Source organism: Schistocerca americana, chromosome 9 (genome assembly GCF_021461395.2).
Source record: "Schistocerca americana isolate TAMUIC-IGC-003095 chromosome 9, iqSchAmer2.1, whole genome shotgun sequence".
Classification (NCBI taxonomy): Eukaryota; Metazoa; Arthropoda; class Insecta; order Orthoptera; family Acrididae; genus Schistocerca; species Schistocerca americana.
In genome coordinates this window covers 103,233,466-103,253,470 of record NC_060127.1, presented here as the reverse complement: position 1 = coordinate 103,253,470, position 20,005 = coordinate 103,233,466, and the positions used below count along the sequence as shown (strand labels likewise).

General features: G+C 43.3%; 1 protein-coding gene across 5 annotated transcripts in view; it reads right to left on the bottom strand.

Moving 5' to 3' along the window:
• LOC124551374 (gastrula zinc finger protein XlCGF57.1-like) overlaps positions 1 to 20,005 on the bottom strand; it is a 109,899-nt gene that overhangs the window by 35,584 nt on the left and 54,310 nt on the right. For all 5 annotated transcript variants that reach the window (XM_047126414.1, XM_047126416.1, XM_047126419.1 and 2 more), the window contains one exon: positions 3,749 to 3,966. In XM_047126414.1, the coding sequence (XP_046982370.1) occupies positions 3,749 to 3,966 (218 nt within the window). The remainder of the gene's footprint in view (positions 1 to 3,748; positions 3,967 to 20,005) is intronic.

Genomic DNA, 20,005 nt, shown 5'->3' with positions numbered 1-20,005 from the left:
AAATTAGTACAACTGGAATATCAGATGACTGAAATAAGTAATTGCCTCTTAATTAATTAAAAAGTAATAAATTAACACCTACTTCAGATAGGGGAGTTGTTGTTGTTGTTGTTGTTGTTGTGGTCTTCAGTCCTGAGATGCAGCTCTCCATGCTACTCTATCCCGTGCAAGCTTCTTCCTACCTACTGCAACCTACATCCTTCTGAATCTGCTTGGTGTATTCATCTCTTGGTCTCCCTCTACGATTTTTACCCTCCACGCTGCCCTCCAATACTAAATTGGTGATCCCTTGATGCCTCAGAACACGTCCTACCAACCGATCCCTTCTTCTAGTCAAGTTGTGCCACAATCTCCTCTTCTCCCCAATTCTATTCAATACCTCCTCATTAGTTATGTGATCTACCCATCTAATCTTCAGCATTCTGCTGTAGTACCACATTTCGAAAACTTCTATTCTCTTCTTGCCCAAACTATTTATCGTCCATGTTTCACTTCCATACATGGCTACACTCCATACAAATACTTTCAGAAACGACTTCCTGACACTTAAATCTATACTCTTCTTCAGAAACGCTTTCCTTGCCATTGCTGGTCTACATTTTATATCCTCTCTACTTCGACCATCATCAGTTATTTTGCTATAGGGGAATTAATACTGTTTAATAGCACAGACAGATCAAGCAAAGAGTGAAATTTAGTCCACAAAGGGAAATAGAAATAAAATCTCAATGGGAACTTTCCAATAGGTTAAAACTGTTTGCTGGAGAGGGTCTCAAACTCTGATCTTTTGTGGGCAACACTGTTACCGACTGAGTTATTCAAAGATGCCTCTTGTTCAGACTTGCAATTTCCATTCTGCCAGTACATCTAATCCTACTTTTCCACCTCAACAGAAACAGCCTGTGTACTCAGCTAAACTATGCGGTAGTCTCAGAAAGTGAATCACATTGACAACCTGAACAGCAGTAACACCTGTGAACAGTTCTGAACTGCAGCATGTCCTATGTTTATTGGGCTACTTCTGTACATAATTGCCTACAGATTGTACACATACATCGGAAGTCAACTTCTATTCTTTTATTTTCATAAGCACTGTTATATTTTTACAGGTTACTACCAGCACTCTGGAAATCTTCCAAAAGGGCAAAGATGTGGAAGTTTGATGAGATCAAATCTAGACTGAATAGAGGCTGACTGAAAAAATGCCACAGTCGTTAACACACTAGACTCTGACTTGAGAGGAGTATAATTGAAATCCCTAAGTGACCACCAAGGTTTAGATTTTTCATAGTTTGCTTGGATTTCTTAAGGCAAATTCTAGAGTAATTTCTTTGAAATTGATACATCACTGTTTAATGAGGTAAAACATTCTTTCAGACACATTGCTGTTATCTTTCTGTCTTCTTTTAGTACAATAGCTGTCTCAGTACCTCTAATTTGAGATCTCATGCTGTGCAGCCATATGAAAGTGAGCATTATGGGGGAATACCCACTGTGTGAAAAGTGTCCAGTTTTTTTTTTCATATGGTAGACTTAACAGCTTCCCTTTAGTGAACACCACCAATCAGTTTGGATCTGCCCCAAGAAATGTGCCATTCCAAAAGATCTTCAGCACGGTTTTTCCTGTGAACACTTGTGCCTCAATTATTTGTTTCTCTTTAGTGCAGAGACAGTGAGTGTTCCCAGTCCATTGATTGTCTCTTACTCTCTGGTTCATAGTGGTCCTCTGATGGCCTCGTCTCTCACAACAGTTTAAGTGTGAATGGCATAATCTTCACACATTCCTCCAGACAGTCGGCAGTGCACACTTATGATCATCACATAGCCACCTTCATCAGATGGCCATTTTCACCTTTTGCTATAGTCACGGTTATCATGTATGATACATCCAGGCCTGTGATTCCTGTTGTATTCTGCAACAATTTCATCAACAATGCCAAACTTGTTGGCCGAGATTCATTGTTTAACCTGGTGTTTCACTGTAATTGTTAGCACGCTGATGGATCTTCCGGTTGCTGGTCGTCATTGACCTCGTGCCTTCAATTTTCTGAATTCTTTTCATGCATTCAAACATGCTTCCTTTATTTAAACACTCCATACTGCAGCCACATGATGAATAAACTATTATCAGTGCATTATAGCATCCATTCTCAATGAACACTTTGATATGTAGTGCTAGAAACATACTGGACGAAAACCACCTCAGCTCTGAAATAAATCATTTAACCTCTTTGTTCATACAGTATGGCTACTGGGCACTTGAAATAAAGTTAGCTCTCTTTGGCATAAAGCCTGTCAAACAACAGAATACTGTTAGCATATGACATTCTTTCTATTCTGTGTAGCAACATCGAGTAAAACTGTACTATTCTAAACAACTATGGGATTAAAACTGAGTGGTGTGCCCTGTGAAAGATTCCATGTGAATGTGCCAAAACATTCCACATGAGAAAAATATATTAAAAAAAGATGCTGTGACTTACCAAACGGGAAAGCGCTGGTAGATAGACACAATAAAAAACACAGAAACACACACACAAATATCAAGCTTTCGCAACCCACGGTTGCTTCGTCAGGAAAGAGGGAAGGAGAGGGAAAGATGAAAGGATGTGGGTTTTAAGGAGAGGGTAAGGAGTCATTCCAATCCCGGGAGCGGAAAGACTTACCTTAGGGGGAAAAAGGGACAGGTATACACTAGCGCGCGCGCCCACGCACGCACGCGCACGCGCGCGCACACACACACACACACACACACACACACACACACACACACACACACACACACACACACACACATCCATCCGCACATATACAGACACAGATATGTCTGCTTGTGTCTGTATGTGTGCGGATGGATATGTGTGTGTGCGCGTGTGTATACCTGTCCTTTTTCCCCCCTAAGGTAAGTCTTTCTGCTTCCGGGATTGGAATGACTCCTTACCCTCTCCCTTAAAACCCACATCCTTTCGTCTTTCCCTCTCCTTCCCTCTTTCCTGATGAAGCAACCGTGGGTTGCGAAAGCTTGATATTTGTGTGTGTGTGTTTTTTATTGTGTCTATCTACCAGCACTTTCCCGTTTGCTGTTGCTCAACACTGTCTTATGAATTAGCACAAAATCTTGTTTGAACAGACACAGGTTCTAGACCAAACGTCAAACTACTGGCACTCAATCATCAAGGATGCTGGGAAAATCATGGTGTGCCAACAATTTGAATAGAGATACAAGATTTTTCCTCAGCAGTATGTGCAAGGGAAATTCAACACCAAGAGCCTGCATATGAGTATGTTTCATATTATACATTGTGACAGGAACAAAAATGCTCCGAGTAATGTTTCACTGTTGGCAACAACACAATCTCTGGTTGCTGCGGGCAATGCTACATTGGTAAATCTGTGTAATTCTGTTACCTCTTCAACAGACAGTCGCTTCCCCGGACAAAAAGGTGGTGTTTATTGCCAAAAGATCAAATTTTCATAGAGAAATAATGTGACGAGTGCACCAAAAACATTTCATACAACTGTTCTGATACGGTGAGCAGGGACAGTGTCACTACCGTATTGTACGCACGTGCCTACTTTACAATCAATGGTGCAGCTTCACGGAATACTGTTATAGAACTGTGGTTGCTCCTGTAACACAGTACCTTCTTGTGACTATATCTGCACGGAAATTATAATTCAATTGCAACTGTCTGTTGACCTAACCCGTGTAGCTCCAGCAGTCTGTCGTACGTTCTGAAGTGCTCACCTCGGGCGAGGCGGAAGAGGGCGGCACCCCGGCAGCCGGCATGTCGACGGCGTGTGCAGAGTGGAGGTGGCGCATGAGCATTACGGAGCTAGAGCACAGCTGGCCGCAGAGCGCGCACGTGAGGCGGCGCTGCAGCTGGTGAGACAGCACGTGGCGCGAAAGCGACGCACCGTCCGGCAGCTGCAGGCCGCACTCCGGGCACGACGCCACCCCGACTGCTGTGTAAGAATTATAATCGTCGATGTGTGAAACAGTACAGTGTGCGGCAGAAAGAACTCGCAGGTTTGGTAAGCTAACATCTGTAGCTGCTGGGTGGATATAATTAAATTGCAGCTACTCATGGAGGTCTACTGTAGGCTGTAATTACGGTACGGCTACAAAACTTGGTAGATATGCTAATGCATTAGCGTGGAACTGATCTGCACTGGAAGAAAGTCAGTTTGAGTACTGGCCACCAGGTACAAATCTGATGCTGTACACAGTTTATATGACAGTATGACATCCACATTGTCATTTGACAAGCCGTAACATTCGTGAACGGTACGGCTATCCAGAAGAGAAACTGTGCGCTATTAGTGAAACTGTTTTATGTGAACAACAGGAATTACAGTGTTGCACCGAAAGACCTGATGAGAGGCCGATGTCATTAAATGGTTTAAAGTCGGTGATAATGAAATTTGAAAATATAGGTGAGTTTGGTTTGGCACTTGGAGGAGGAAGGTGTCCTCTACATCTACATATACATCTACGTGATTACTTTGCTATTCACAATAAAGTGCTCGGCAGAGGATTCAATGAACCACCTTCAAGCTGTCTCTCTACTGTTCCACTCTCGAACGGCGCGCGGGGAAAATGATACTTAATTTTTTCTGTGCAAGCCCCGATTTCTCTTATTTTATCATGATGATCATTTCTCCCTATGTAGGTAGATGCCAACGGAATGTTTTCACAGTCGGAGGAGAAAACTGGCGATTGAAATTTCATGAGAAGATCCCGTCACAACGAAAAACGCCTTTGTTTTAATGATTGCCACTCCAATTCATGTATCATGTCTGTGGCACTATCTGCCCTATTTCGTGATAATACAAAACGAGGTGCCCTTCTCTGAACTTTTTCGATGTCGTCCATCAGTACCACCTGATTCGGATCCCACACCGCACAGTAGTACTCCAGAACAGGGCAGACAAGTGTAATGTAAGCAGTCTCTTTTGTAGACCTGTTGCACCTTTTAAGTGTTCTGCCAATGAATCACAGTCTTTGGTTTTCTCTACCCACAACACTATCTATGTGATCATTCTAATTTAGGTTATTTGTAATTGTAATCCTTAAGTATTTAGTTGAATTTACAGCCTTCAGGGTTTTGTGACTTATCGCTTAATCGAAATTTAGCTGATTTCTTTTAGCACTCATGTGAATAACTTCACACTTTTCTTTATTCAGAGTCAATTGCCACTTTTTGCACCATACAGATATCGTATCTGAATCATTTTGCAATTTGTTTTGGTCATCTATGACTTTACAAGATGGAAAATGACAACATCATCTGCAAGCAATCTAAGATGGCTACTCAGATTGTCTCCTATGTCGTTAATATAGACCAGGAACAATAGAGGGCCTATAACATGTCTTTGGGGAACGCCGGATATTATTTCCGTTTTACTCAATGACTTTCTGTCTATTATTACAAACTATGACCTTTCTGACAGAAAATCGTGCAGCCATCCATACAACTGAGGCGATATTCCATTGGCACACAGTCTGGTTTGAAAACACTTGTGAGGAATGGTGTCGAAAATCTAAAAATATGGAGTCAATTTGACATCCCCTGTCGATAGCACTCATTACTTCATGAGTATAAAGAGCTGGTTGTGTTCTGCAAGAACGATATTTTCTGAATCCGGGCTGACTATGCGTCAGTAAATCGTTTTCTTCGATGTACTTCATAATGTTTGAACACAGTATATGTTCCAAAACCCTACTGCAAATCTACGTTAGCGATATAGGCCTTTAATTCAGCAGATTACTCCTATTTCCCTTTTTGGGTATTGGTGTGACTTCAGCAATTTTCCAGTCTTTAGATACGGGTCTTTCTGTGAGGGAGCAGTTCTATATAATTGCTAAATATGGAGCTACTGCATTAGCATACTTTGAAAGGAACCTGACTAGTATACAATCTGGACCGGAGGCCTTGCCTTTATTAAGTGATTTAAGCTGCTTTGCTACACCGAGGACATCTACTTCTATATTTATCATCTTGGCAGTTGTTCTTGATTGTAATTAAGGAGTATTTACTTTGCCTTCTTTGGTGAAGGAGTTTTGGAAAACCGTGCTTAATAACTCTGCTTTTGTGACCCTGTCATCAATGACTTCACTGTTTTTATCGCACAGTGATTGTATTGATTGCGTCCTGCCACTGGTGTGCTTTATGTATGACCAGGAGCTCCTATACTGGTGGAAGTTATGGATGAGGTTGCTGTTGCTGTAACTGACTGTGCAGCACGTGGCCTGAGCAGTGCTAGTGCTTGTTCTTTGCGGTCTATTTTACCCTGGTATCCGTATAAAATCCAGACAGTACAGCAACTGAAACCTCATGAACCAGAGCAACATTCTGAATTTGCTCTTCGGTTTCTGGCATGGATCAAAGTTGAAGACACGGCCAGGAAATATTCTAACGAGTGAGGAGGCACATTTTACAAGCTACAGGGTGCAGTGAATACACAGAACAGACAAATTTGGGGTACTGTTCAACCACGTGTTGTGTACGAAGGGCCATTGCACTCACCTTATATGACTGTTTGGTGTGGATTCACAAGCACCTTTATTCTCGGTCTGTTCTTCTTTGAAGATAATACACCCGGAGGACCTATCAGGTGTAATATTACATCTGAACATTATTGAGACCTCCTTGTACAGCACGGAATTCCTGCTTTGGAAGAGCGCAAATGAGTGGAAACCACTATTTTCACACAAGATGGGGCAACACCTCATGTTGCTCACCCAGTGAAAGATCTGCTAAATACGATCTTTCAGGAACATGTTTACCTTCAGAGGTTCTCCAGATACACGCCCTGCAAGATCATCTGATCTGAATCCCTGTCACTTTTAGCTCTGGGCATATCTAAAAGAATATGTTTATCAGGGACATGTTCATCTCTGCTTGATCTGAAGGCCAGTATACAGGAACACATTGTACAGATTCCAATAGAACTGCTGAGAGTAAATGTTGATAGTGTCATTTTACGAATGCAGCATCTCATCAACATCTCCGGTGCCCATACTGAACAAATTGTGTAAGCAGCAGTGAATAATAAAATCAACATTATGTGTTTCTCACTTGTTTGACCTTTTCTGCTCATGTCTCGTTCCTAACATTACATCTACATCTACATCCATACTCTGCAAGCCACCTGACGGTGTGTGGCAGAGGGTACCTTGAGTACCTCTATCGGTTCTCCCTTCTATTCCAGTCTCATATTATTCGTGGAAAGAAGGATTGTCGGTATGCCTCTGTGTGGGCTCTAATCTCTCTGATTTTATCCTCATGGTCTCTTCGCGAGATATACGTAGGAGCGAGCAATAAGCAATACACTGCTTGACTCCTCGGTGAAGGTATGTTCTCGAAACTTCAACAAAAGCCCGTACCGAGCTACTGAGTGTCTCTCCTGCAGTGTCTTCCACTGGAGTTTATCTGTCATCTCCGTAATGCTTTCACGATTACTAAATGATCCTGTAATGAAGTACGCTGCTCTCCGATGGATCTTCTCTATCTCTTCTATCAACCCTACATGGTATGGATATAAATTATTGCATTATTACTGGAGGATGTCTCACTTGGCTAGAAAAAAGGAGAATGGCCAGGAAAATAAAAATTCTAGTAATGGAGCTACCACTCCTTCTTTGTCCCTCACCATCCGACTCAAATGATATGTGTTTCCTTCGAAAGTGGGCAGGAGTAGCACAATGTAACGAAAATGCTATACATTCCTCTACACACGGACCATATTAGCCAGTTCAGGTAAAATATGGTGACAAATACAATCCTACAAGCACACTGATGGTGGACGAGACCTGCCAGTGCTAAAAAATTGTTCAAATGGCTCTGAACACTATGGGACTTAACATCTGAGGTTATCAGTCCCCTAGACTTGGAACTACTTAAACATAAGAAACCTAAGGACATTACACACATCCAAGCCCGAGGCAGGATTTGAACCTGCGACCATAGCAGCCGTGTGGTTCCTGACTGAAACGTATAGGAACATTTACGTAAGTCTTTCTTGAATGCACAGCACCACATTTGCACCTGGTGGCCAAAATTGGAACTACTTTTTTCCGGTGTAAATCAGTTCCGCACTAATGCATTAAATTATCTACCAAGTTTCATTGCCATATGATAATTACAGCCCACACTGGTCCTCTGGGAGGAGCTACACTTTAATTACAGCCACCTGGTACATCTACATCCAGGCTCTGAAAGCCACCTCATGTGTGAGTGCTGGTGTGCCACTGCCACTTCCCATCTTTCCTGCTCCAGTGTGCAAGAAGGTTACATATTTCTGTATGAGATTGAATCCCTAATTTTACCTTCATAGGTAAAAAATGGAGAGGGAGACTGAGGCTTGATTACAGCAAGCAGTTTCAAACGGATGTAGATTACAGAAGTTATGCACACATGCCCTCTCCACGAATCACGGATCTTTCTGAAGTGGTGTGCCATGTGTCTCTCTGCAATACAGATATCTGTACTGTCGGCAAAACTACAAAGGCTACTCAACAGAGACTGTGACTGATTTTTTTCCACAGGTGTTTATCACTCTATTTCAACATTTACATGATTTTTTCGAAGTAGTTCGCTCCTATTTGAACGCACTTTTTATATTGTGTCTGCCAGTCCTTGAACATGCGATGCAGGCCGTAGTTTGTCAGGTCCTTGAGAACTGCCTCACTTTTCTGGAGAACTGCTTCTGAATTCTCAAAACGAATTCCACGATGCTTTGCCTCTAGTGATGGGAATAATAACAAAATCACAGTGTGTAAGTTCAGGGCCGTAAGGTGGATGCAGTACACAGGTAACGTCAAATCGAGCTAGAAACCACACGAGTTGATTTGCTACGTGAGGCCGTGCATTATCATGATGAAGCCACCACCTAGTCCAAGTAAGTTCTGTTTGTATCTTTGCAGTGTGCTTCCTCAGTTTAGCTAATACTGACGTGTAGTATGCTACAGTAATAGTAGGGTGAGGCAGAACTGTATGCTGGCAAATCATTCAATGACAGTCAAAAAATGTGATTACCATCACTTACACTGCAGATGGAACAATTTTCACGTTTCTTGGAGTCGGTGGAGCTAGACGTTTCCACACTGTGCTGGCCTGTTTCCCTTCAGGACCATAAAGATTCAATCACGACTCATCACTGGTGACAATCGATTTGAGAAACACGTCCCCTCCATCAGCAAAGAGATACTGCTCCTCACGGCTTGTCTCCATTCGCACAGCCTTTAGTTCGAGAGTCAACAGACATGGCACCTACAGGAACAAATACGAGTCACACGGAGATCATCAAGCATAGTCATAGACACTCCACATGAAATTCTCAACACTTCAATGAGGTTTCGTAATGTTATCTGCCGATGCTCACGGAAAACCACAGCCGCTGTGATGATGTTGACTACAATCACAGCAAAAGCCAAAACACCAGGTTCACTTTGCTTAACATAGGCAAGTTGACCTCCTTCGAAGTCCTCAAACCACCTAAACACTGTTTCACGAGTTATGTGCATCTTCACTGTATGCTTGCTGCAGCTTTTCGTAAGGCTCAGTGGCTGTACGGTTTAAATGAACACAGAATTTTATTGCGCCATACTGCTCCTCTCGCATCCCCTCCATTGTTTGCTACGAAAAATATAAAGTGCATCTACAAAATAGAGTATTACTACCAAACAACCGAAATGAGAGTGCTGCTGCCTATGGACATTATGCATAAAAACTCACTCTTTTCAAATATTCATAGTGCAGATAGGAAACTATCACTGTAGTTACAACGGGCAAAAATCAGTCTCAGTGTTTGTTGATTGGCCCTCGTACATCAGGTGTGTATCTGTGGAGAGCCCAGATAAATAGGTGGTTCCTGAAGGTGGGCAGCAGCCTTTTCAATAGTTGCAGGGATGACAGTCTGAATTAGACTGTTGCAGCTCGAGTACCCAATGGCGGGCATGGGCACAGGTAGGCAGGAGTAGACAAACAGGTCACGTGCGAACAGTCTTGCAGCCAGACCATAGTGTATGTGATTGTGCTCCACTCGCCACGTGCTCTAGGCAGGGGCAGCCGAGCAGCTCACATATGTGAAGAATGTGTGAAATAAGACCACCTAGCAGATAGCCTACAGTACCTGTATATGTCTGTCCACAAGCACTATGAAGGCATCATGGAACCCATTGGCCCATGGGGCAACACTGGAACACCCTACTCTGGATGGTTTACTGATCTAGCCTTGAAACATTAGACAATATGGTCTACTTACTAAGGTACTGCAAATGGCAGAAAACGAGGAAAAATCACAGCCGTTACATTTCTCAAGCGCACAAAGTTCTACTGTATTACTTATTGATGATGGGTACCTGGGAGGGAACTACTCAGGAGGATGTTGTCATCAGGAGAAAAGTGTACTAGGTAAGTAGTTCTTATAACTAATGAGGAGGTACTGAACTGACTGGTGGGAAAAAAAATGTGGCACAACTTGACTAAATGAAGGAGTCGGTTGGTAGGACACATTCTGAGGTATCAGGGAATAATCAATTTGTTAATGGAAGAAATTGGACATAAAAACTGTAGAGCAAGGCCGAGGCTCAACGGCAGCAAGCAGGTTCAAATGGATGGAAGTTGCACAGATGAAGAGGCTTGCACAGGATAGACAGAGTGGAGGGCCACATCAAACTAATCTTCAGACTGAAGGCCACAACAACAATATACAGGAAGAAGCAACATGCTGACTGACTCTTCTAGGAATGTACACTACCAGAAATTTAACAGTATACCACACTGCGATGTGGAACACTTCTCTTACAGCTCCTACCACTGACGGTGGATGAATGAGAACATCTGCTCTTCCACTGCATTTAACAGCATTCTTAATTATACCACCCTTGCTTTTAATTTCACCAAAGGTTGTTGACTTTTCTATAAGCCGAGTCAGTCATTCCGACAATCATTTCTTTTTCGATTTCTTCAGTTTTCCTGCAACCATTTTGTCTTAGCTTCCCTGCACTTAATATTTATTTCATTCTTAAGTGATTTGTATTTTTGTATGTCTGAATTTCCCTTTTTTTTTGTACTCCCTTCTTTCCTCAATCAATTGATGTATTTCTTGTGTTATCTATGGTTTCTTCATCGTTACCTTATTTTTACCTATGTCTTTGATTCAAACTTCTGTGATCCCCCTTCGTAGAGATGTCTATGCCTCTTCAGCTGAACTGCCTACTAAGCTATACATTGTCACAGTATCTATAACCTCAGAACACTTCAAGTGTATCCCCTCATTCCTTAGTACTTCTGTATCCTAATTTTTGGGCATTGATTTTTCCTCACTAATCTCTTAAGCTTCAGCCTACTCTTAATCACTACTAAATTGTGATCTGAGTCTATATCTGCTCTTGGGTACACATTATAAGATTTCGGAATCTCTGTCTGACTATCATGTAATCTAACTGACATCTTCCCATTTCTCCTGGCCTTTTCCAAGTAAAACACCTCTTCTTGTGCTTGTTGAACAAAGAATTCACTATTAGTAGCTGAAATTTATTGCAGAACTTAATTAGCCTTTCTTCTCTCTCACTCCTACTACCCAGCCCATTCTCTTCTGTAACCCTTTCTTCTAGTACTTCCCTTACAACCACAATCCAATCCCCCATGATTACTAGATTTTCATCTCCCTTTACACACTGAGTTGCACTTTCAATATCTTCATATACTTTCTCTATTTCTCCATGTTCTGCTTGCAACGTTGGCAAGTACACCTGAACTAATGCTGCTTGTGTTGGGTTGCTGTTGATTTTGATGAGAACAACCCTACTACTGAACTGGTCATATTAACTCACTCTCTGTCCTACCCTCCTATTCATAATGAATCCTACTCCCATTACACTATTTTCTGCTGCTGTTGACGTTAGCCTACATTCATCTGGCCAGAAATCCTTCACTTCTTTCTGTTCCACTTCACTGACCTCCACTATATCTAGACTGAGCCTTAGCATTTTCCTTTTCAGATTTTCTCGTTTCTCTATGTAACAAGACATCCTCCTTTAGTATTACTTTTCCTCAACAGTAGTTGTAGATACCAGTATTATTTTTCGAATTTTGAACAGGTCAATATTATCTCAGTTGCTTTTCTGAAAACTTTCACTTAATTTTATACACATTATGTTATAATCGATAAGTACTAGTTCTGAATGTATGGTATAGTTATATTATTATTTTTTTTTTCTTTTTTTTTGAAACATTTTAAATTACGAATTATTGGCACACTTAAAATTTATATTATTAAATTTATATTATTAAATTAAATTATATTATTAATGGGAGATAAGATACTGCGTGAAGAGTTTGACAGAGCACTGAAAGATCTGAGTCGAAACAAGGCCCCGGGAGTAGACAACATTCCATTAGAACTACTGATGGCCTTGGGAGAGCCAGTCATGACAAAACTCTACCATCTGGTGAGCAAGATGTATGAGACAGGCGAAATACCCACAGACCTCAAGAAGAATATAATAATTCCAATCCCAAACAAAGCAGGTGTTGACAGATGTGAAAATTACCGAACTATCAGTTTAATAAGTCACAGCTGCAAAATACTAACGCGAATTCTTTACAGACGAATGGAAAAACTGGTAGAAGCGGACCTCAGGGAAGATCAGTTTGGATTCCGTAGAAATGTTGGAACACGTGAGGCAATACTAACCTTAAGACTTATCTTAGAAGAAAGATTAAGAAAAGGCAAACCTACATTTCTAGCATTTGTAGACTTAGAGAAAGCTTTTGACAACGTTAACTGGAATACTCTCTTTCAAATTCTGAAGGTGGCAGGGGTAAAATACAGAGAGCGAAAGGCTATTTACAATTTGTACAGAAACCAGATGGCAGTTGTAAGAGTCGAGGGGCATGAAAGGGAAGCAGTGGTTGGGAAAGGAGTAAGACAGGGTTGTAGCCTCTCCCCGATGTTATTCAATCTGTATATTGAGCAAGCAGTAAAGGAAACAAAAGAAAAATTCGGAGTAGGTATTAAAATTCATGGAGAAGAAGTAAAAACTTTGAGGTTCGCCGATGACATTGTAATTCTGTCAGAGACAGCAAAGGACTTGGAAGAGCAGTTGAACGGAATGGACAGTGTCTTGAAAGGAGAGTATAAGGTGAACATCAACAAAAGCAAAACGAGGATAATGGAATGTAGTCAAATTAAATCGGGTGATGCTGAGGGGATTAGATTAGGAAATGAGACACTTAAAGTAGTAAAGGAGTTTTGCTATTTAGGGAATAAAATAACTGATGATGGTCGAAGTAGAGAGGATATAAAATGTAGACTGGCAATGGCAAGCAAATCGTTTCTGAAGAAGAGAAATTTGATAACATCGAGTATAGATTTAAGTGTCAGGAAGTCGATTCTGAAAGTATTTGTATGGAGTGTAGCCATGTATGGAAGTGAAACATGGACGATAACCAGTTTGGACAAGAAGAGAATAGAAGCTTTCGAACTGTGGTGCTACAGAAGAATGCTGAAGATAAGGTGGGTAGATCACGTAACTAATGAGGAGGTATTGAATAGGATTGGGGAGAAAAGAAGTTTGTGGCACAACTTGACTAGAAGAAGGGATCGGTTGGTAGGACATGTTTTGAGGCATCAAGGGATCACAAATTTAGCATTGGAGGGCAGCGTGGAGGGTAAAAATCGTAGAGGGAGACCAAGAGATCAATACACTAAGCAGATTCAGAAGGATGTAGGTTGCAGTAGGTACTGGGAGATGAAGAAGCTTGCACAGGATAGAGTAGCATGGAGAGCTGCATCAAACCAGTCTCAGGACTGAAGACCACAACAACAACAATTACACGGTCCTGTACAGTTTACTATGTTTATTTATGGATTCATTTATGAAATAATAAGCAAAATTAATAATGTAATGGAAACTACTAGAAATTAATTTGTTGAGAAAAATTGAGAATACTGTTATTTCCACAGAGTGTGGAGGTCATAAGCTTGTCTCTGATGAGATTGGACATATTCTTGTATTTTTATGCAAATAATATAATTTCAGCTTTGTTAACATGAAAAAATCAAAATACTATATGATATACTAAAATGTGAGAAAATATAATTACATAAAAAAAGAAAAATTGCTGCAATAACAATCTTCAGATTTATTTGGTTCAAACCAACTGTGAGGACCTAATGTGAGATTTTCAGCTTTAAGATTCAGACCCCTAGACATGCAGAACTGGAGCCATCTCAACATGACTCGCTAGGTGAACTAGAAAGTTTATTGTAATCTTTGCTTCTCTCAAATCTTCATGAACTGCTTATTAATTACTTGGACTGGAAATTGTTTAATGTGGACAACAGATGTAAGTAGGAAGGAAGGGGGAGATTACATCCATCAAGTTCAAACTTTTGACATTCGACACCCTAACTCATGAAATGTTATCCGTTCATTGGTAATTCAATCTTTTTCTCGTGGTAACCTCCCCCTTGGCAGCCCCTCTCAGAGATCTGAAAAGGAGACTATTCCGGTATCTTTTGCCAATGGAGAGATTACCATGACACTTTTTCAATGACAGGCCACATTTCCTGCTGATGCATCATACGTGTCTTTAATGTAGTGGTTTCCATTGCCTTCTGCATCCTCGTACCATTGATCATCGTCGATTCTTTCACCTTTAGAGGCAGTTTCCCACCCCAAGGACAAGAGAGTGCCCTGGACCTCTGTCTGCTCCTCCGCCCTCTTTGACAAGGCCATTGACAGAATGAGGATGACTTCTTATCCCAGAAGTCTTCAGCCACCAATGCTGATGATTTTCAGTCAAAATTGAAGAGATGGCAGGGTTCGGACCCGGGACTGAGGATGTTTTGATTAGTAACCAAAGACGCTACTCCACGACCTGGAGCTATGCCCCTCATAAATTGGGGAATTCTTGCAGCCACACCTTGCAATTCATAATGGAACAATTTTCAGTTCTTAACTGTTGTGGCTGGTCATATGTTTGGTTTTGGTTTTGTTTTGCTTCAGGGCACATAAAACAAATGGGGTCATACATGCCCAAGTCAAAACTATAGAACACAAAGACAGAGAAGAGTTAAAAAGTGACTATAAGTCAGTCCCAATTGACATAACAGGAGACAGCTAAAAACAGTTAAGTGGATAAAGGGCTAAAAAAAGACACCATACAGAAACGCAGGTCCAGAACTAAAAATTAAATGGCCTTCACCACATTGCTTTGGCAGATAAAAAGTAAAATGCAGTCGACAGCCCGCGCGTCATTAGCTAAAATGGCCGATAGCTCAGATGGCAAACCCAAGTGGGAACGTAAATGGTTAAAAAATCGGCATTCCATCAGGAAGTGGCACACAGTTAAAACTTGTGCGCAATGTGTATCAAGAGCTGAGGCTCTGCCACTTATCAAATGACGATGGCTAAAAAGGCAGTGCCCAATACGCAGCCTAGTTAGAATGATCTTCCGGCAGGAGGGCCGAGAGGAGGTCGTCCGAGCTGCTGGGAGAGGCTTAATAAGCCGGAGCTTATTCCCGTGAAGGGAGGACCATTGGTGATGCCAAAGGGACACCACCTCCTGACAGATAGCAACACAGAGATCATGGGAGGGAATATAGGTACTTGCAGGCTGAGGTACGAGGACTGCAGCCTCGACAACAGCGTCAGCAGCCTCGTTTCCTGGCAGATCGACATGACCAGGAACCCACAGAAACATCACACTGGCTCCACCAAGAGTGAGCAAGAGACAGTTTTCCTGGACCCGCTGCAATAAGGGATGGGCAGTGTACAGCGCACATAGGCTTTGAAGGGCAATGAGTGAGTCTGAGCAGAGGACACAATTGAAAAGGCTGTGTCACCGGATGTACTCTGTGGCCTGATACAGGGTGGAGAGCTCGGCTGTAAATACTGAGCAGCTGGAAGCCGATACTGAAAGACTTGGGTGCCAATGACGAAGGCACGCCCAACTCCACAATCAGTCCAAGAGCCATCAGTCTAAACAAAGGTACTACTGCAAAGTGACACGAAAAGGTCATGAAACTGAAGGCAATAGACTGAGGCTGGAGTAGTTTCCTCAGGAAGAGAATGAAGGCCAAGGCTAACACGGGCCGCTTCATGAAGCCAGGGCGGTGAAGAGTTCACACCCACCGGGAAAGTTGCACAAGTTAAGCCGCTGTAGCAAGTGCCGAAAGCGGGCTCCAGGAGGCAACAGAGAAGAGGGACGTGCCCCATACTGGTGATCAAAGGAATCATCAAAGGATGCGGCATAGGATGGGTGGCCACGCATGGCAGATAAATGGCATGCATACCTCCTGAGGAGAAAGTCATGGTGGTAGGACAGCAGTAGTTCGGCAGCTTCAGCATAAGGACTCTCAACCGGGCTAGTGTAAAAGGCGCCCGAGGCCAAATGGATGCCACGATGGTGATTAGTGTTGAGACAGCGTAAGAGGGATGGACGTGCAGGTGCATAAACAAAGCACCCATAGTCGAGATTTCAATGCACAAGGGACCTGTACAAACGGAGGAGGGTGGTTCGATCGGCACTCCAGTAAGTACCAGTGAAGACACGTAGGAGACTGAGGGAGGGACCAGGTACAGCGGGCTGCCAGGTAAGACACATGGAACGATCAAGAGAGTTTCCTATTGAGCATGAACCCCAGGAATTTTGTAGTTTCAATGAATGGAAGGGCAACAGGCCTAAGATGTAAACATGGTGGAAGAAACCAATTGCGTCGCCAGAAACTCATACAAACTGTTTTGTCAGTGTGGAAAAGTGAGTCATTGTCAATGCTCCAGGAGTAAAGACGATGAAGATATCGCTGAAGATGCCACTCAGTGAGACAGGTCTGTGGAGAACTGCAATAGGTGGCAAAAATCGTCAACAGAAATGGAGCCAGAGATGCCCGGCGGGCGACAGGCCATTATAGGGTTAATGGCGATAGCAAGGAGGACAATTCTCAGGACGGAGCCCTGAGGCACACAATTTTCCTGGTTAAAGGTGTCTGACAAGGCAGAACCCACGTGCACCTTGAAAACTTGGTCTTTTAAAAATGCCTGAAGGAAACAGGGCAGGCGGCCACGGAAGCCCCACGTGTAAAGAGTATGGAGGATACCAGTTCTCCAGCAGGTGTCATAGACCTTTTCCAAATCGAAAAACATGACCATAGTCCGATTTCCGCAGAAAACCATTCATGGGGAATAAGGTAGCGAGATGGTCAACTGCAGAATGCCTCACTCGAAATCCACACTGTGCATTCGTCAGTAAACTGCGAGACTTGAGCCACCATACCAGCAGGGCATGAATCATACGTTCCATCTCCTTGCAAATGCAGCTAGTAAGAGAGATGGGGCAGCAGCTAGAAGGAAGGTTTTTGTACTTACTGGGCGGTTTTTGTACTTACTGGGCTTAGGTATGGGTACGACGGTGGCTTCACACCAGCGTCAGGAATTGTGCCCTCCACCCAGATGCGGTTGTATGTGTTAAGCAAAAAGTGCTTGCTCACAAGGGTAAGGTGCTGCAACATCTGAATGTGGATAGCATCTAGCCCTGGGGTGGAGGACCAGGATGAACTGAGAGCACGATCTAGCTTCCTCATAGTAAAGGCGGCATTGTAACACTCATGTTTCAGTAAAGAGAAGAGTATTGCCTAAGCCTCTTCCACTCATTTCCGAAGGAGGAAGGCAGGTTGATAGTGGTAAGAGCTCGAAACTTCCGCAAAATGGTGGCCCAAGGTGTTTGAGATAGCAATAGGGTTCACAATGACATCGTCTGCTACTGTCAGGCCAGAAATTGGGGAATGGATCTTGGTCCCAGAGAGCCATCGGAGGTCGGCCCACATGGCAGAGGAAGGGGTAGAACTGTTAAAAGAACTAGTGAATGAAATCCAGCTAGCTCTTTTGATATCCTGAAGAATGCCTCGACACTTTGCCTGCATCTGTTTGAATGCAGTTTGCCATCGTAGGATGACTATTAAAAATGCAAAGAGCCCATCTCAGTGTGCGAATTGCGTCGCAGCGTGCCTCAGACTACGAAGGGACTGGGACACGACGTGGTAAAGAGAAAGTGTGTGGAATGGAAAGTTCTGCAGCAGTAAGGATAACATTTGTGAGATATTCCACCTGGTCATCACAAATGGGGAAAACGTGTTCTTTTCGAAGGTCGCCAGGTAAGAGTAAATATGCCAGTCAGTTTTAGTAAGCTGCCATTTGTGTGTGCATGCAGGTGGGGTAGGAGTCAGCAAATGGATAGCACACGGGAAATGGTTGCTCGAGTAGGTGTCAGAAAGAACGGACCTCTCAAGACGAGGGGCAAGCTGAGCAGTGCAGAAGGATAGGTCCAAATGGGAACAGGTGTGTGAGGAGTCGGAAAGGAAAGTGGGTGCTCCAGTGTTAGGGCAGAAGAAGTTAAGTTGATTACAGGGCACCTCTCTGACAGGTCCTGGGAGAACTCCAAAGGGGATGATGCGCATTAAAGTCACCGAGTAGCAAAAATGGGGGAGATAACTGCCCAATACGCTGAAGGAAGTCTGTCCTGGTGACATCAAATGACGGAGCGACATAAATAGTACAGAGGGAAAAAGTCTGGTGGGGAAGGAAAAGGCGAACTGCAACAGCTTGAAGTCAGCGAGATGGGATGACTATGAATGTCATCCCATATGAGCAGAACGATGCCCCCACGAGACTGAATGCCAACCTCAGGGGGAAGGTCAAAACCAATCGGTAAGAAATGTGAAAGCTCAAAGGAGTTGTGAGGGTGAAATTTTGTTTCCTGAAGGCAGAGCACAAGGGGATACTGTGATGCTAAAAGCAGCCACAAATTCTCTTTGAGAGACTGAAGCCTGCGAACGTTCCATTGCAGGAGAGTCATGACGAGGAACAGATGTAGGGGTGTCACCTCGAGGGCTGCCGAGTGACAGCCGGTAAAGAGTTGCAACTACAAGGCACAGAAGCAGGAGGATCCTGCTCCATGGGGTCCACAGAAGCATCGGCTTGGTTGTGTGGTCAGTCTGTGGAGTCCAACGCTGAAAAATTGTTAGTGGCATGCACCAGCAACACAGAGGCCAGCCGGGCAAAGGTATCACGTGGCGACACTGTTGAAGAGGATCTTCGAGTTGGCGAAGAAGAAGAATGTTTGCCTTTGGTGGACTTCTTTGAGCCTTTCTGGTTAGAGGAAGACTCGGGTGTTGTTTGGCTAGAGGGACAGAGGAAGTCTTCACGGGGATGGTGACTTCAACCCTTGAGGTGAGAGTTTGATGGCTTGTTGCACAGCTGGACAGGGGGATGTCACAACCTTGACACTGGGTGATTTCACAACCTATGAGCTGAATTGGAGGTTGCATGTCTGCGTGGCCTGTCCTTCATGGAGCGAGGGGTAACAAGAACAGAACTATAGGTGCCAGACGGGAGAACGCAGGGTTTGCGACTAGCCAGTAACTTGTGAGCAACTTGATAACACACTTTTTCCTTTACCTGGATCTCTTTGACAGCCCGCTCATCAACATACACAGGACAATCCCGAGAGGTGGCGGCATGGGCGCCACTGCAGTTGATACACTGAGGAGAAGGAGGCGGACAATCGCACTCATGTGCATCCCTACCACAGGTTACACATTTGGCTTCAGCAAGATGTTCTAGTGTGGATGAAATGACACTGATAGCAGCGCATTGAGTTCAGAATGTACAGCTGGACTGTGATAATTTCATGGTCCACTTTGATCTTGGACGGAAGCACCACTGTATCAAAGGTGAGAAAAAGAGTGCGGGTGGGCACTCAGGAGGAATCTACCTTTTTCACTACATGATGGACAGCAATGACACCCTGATCAGAGAGGTAAGATTGGATTTCACCTTCGGTTAGACCGTCCAGCAGCCTAGCGTAAATTACACCACTGGAAGTATTCAAATTTCTATGGGCATGAACAGGGTAGCCGTGGAGAAGCGAGGTAGTAAGCAGTTTTTGTGCTTGAGAATCAGAAGTAGTCTCCAAAAGCAAAGTGTCATTCT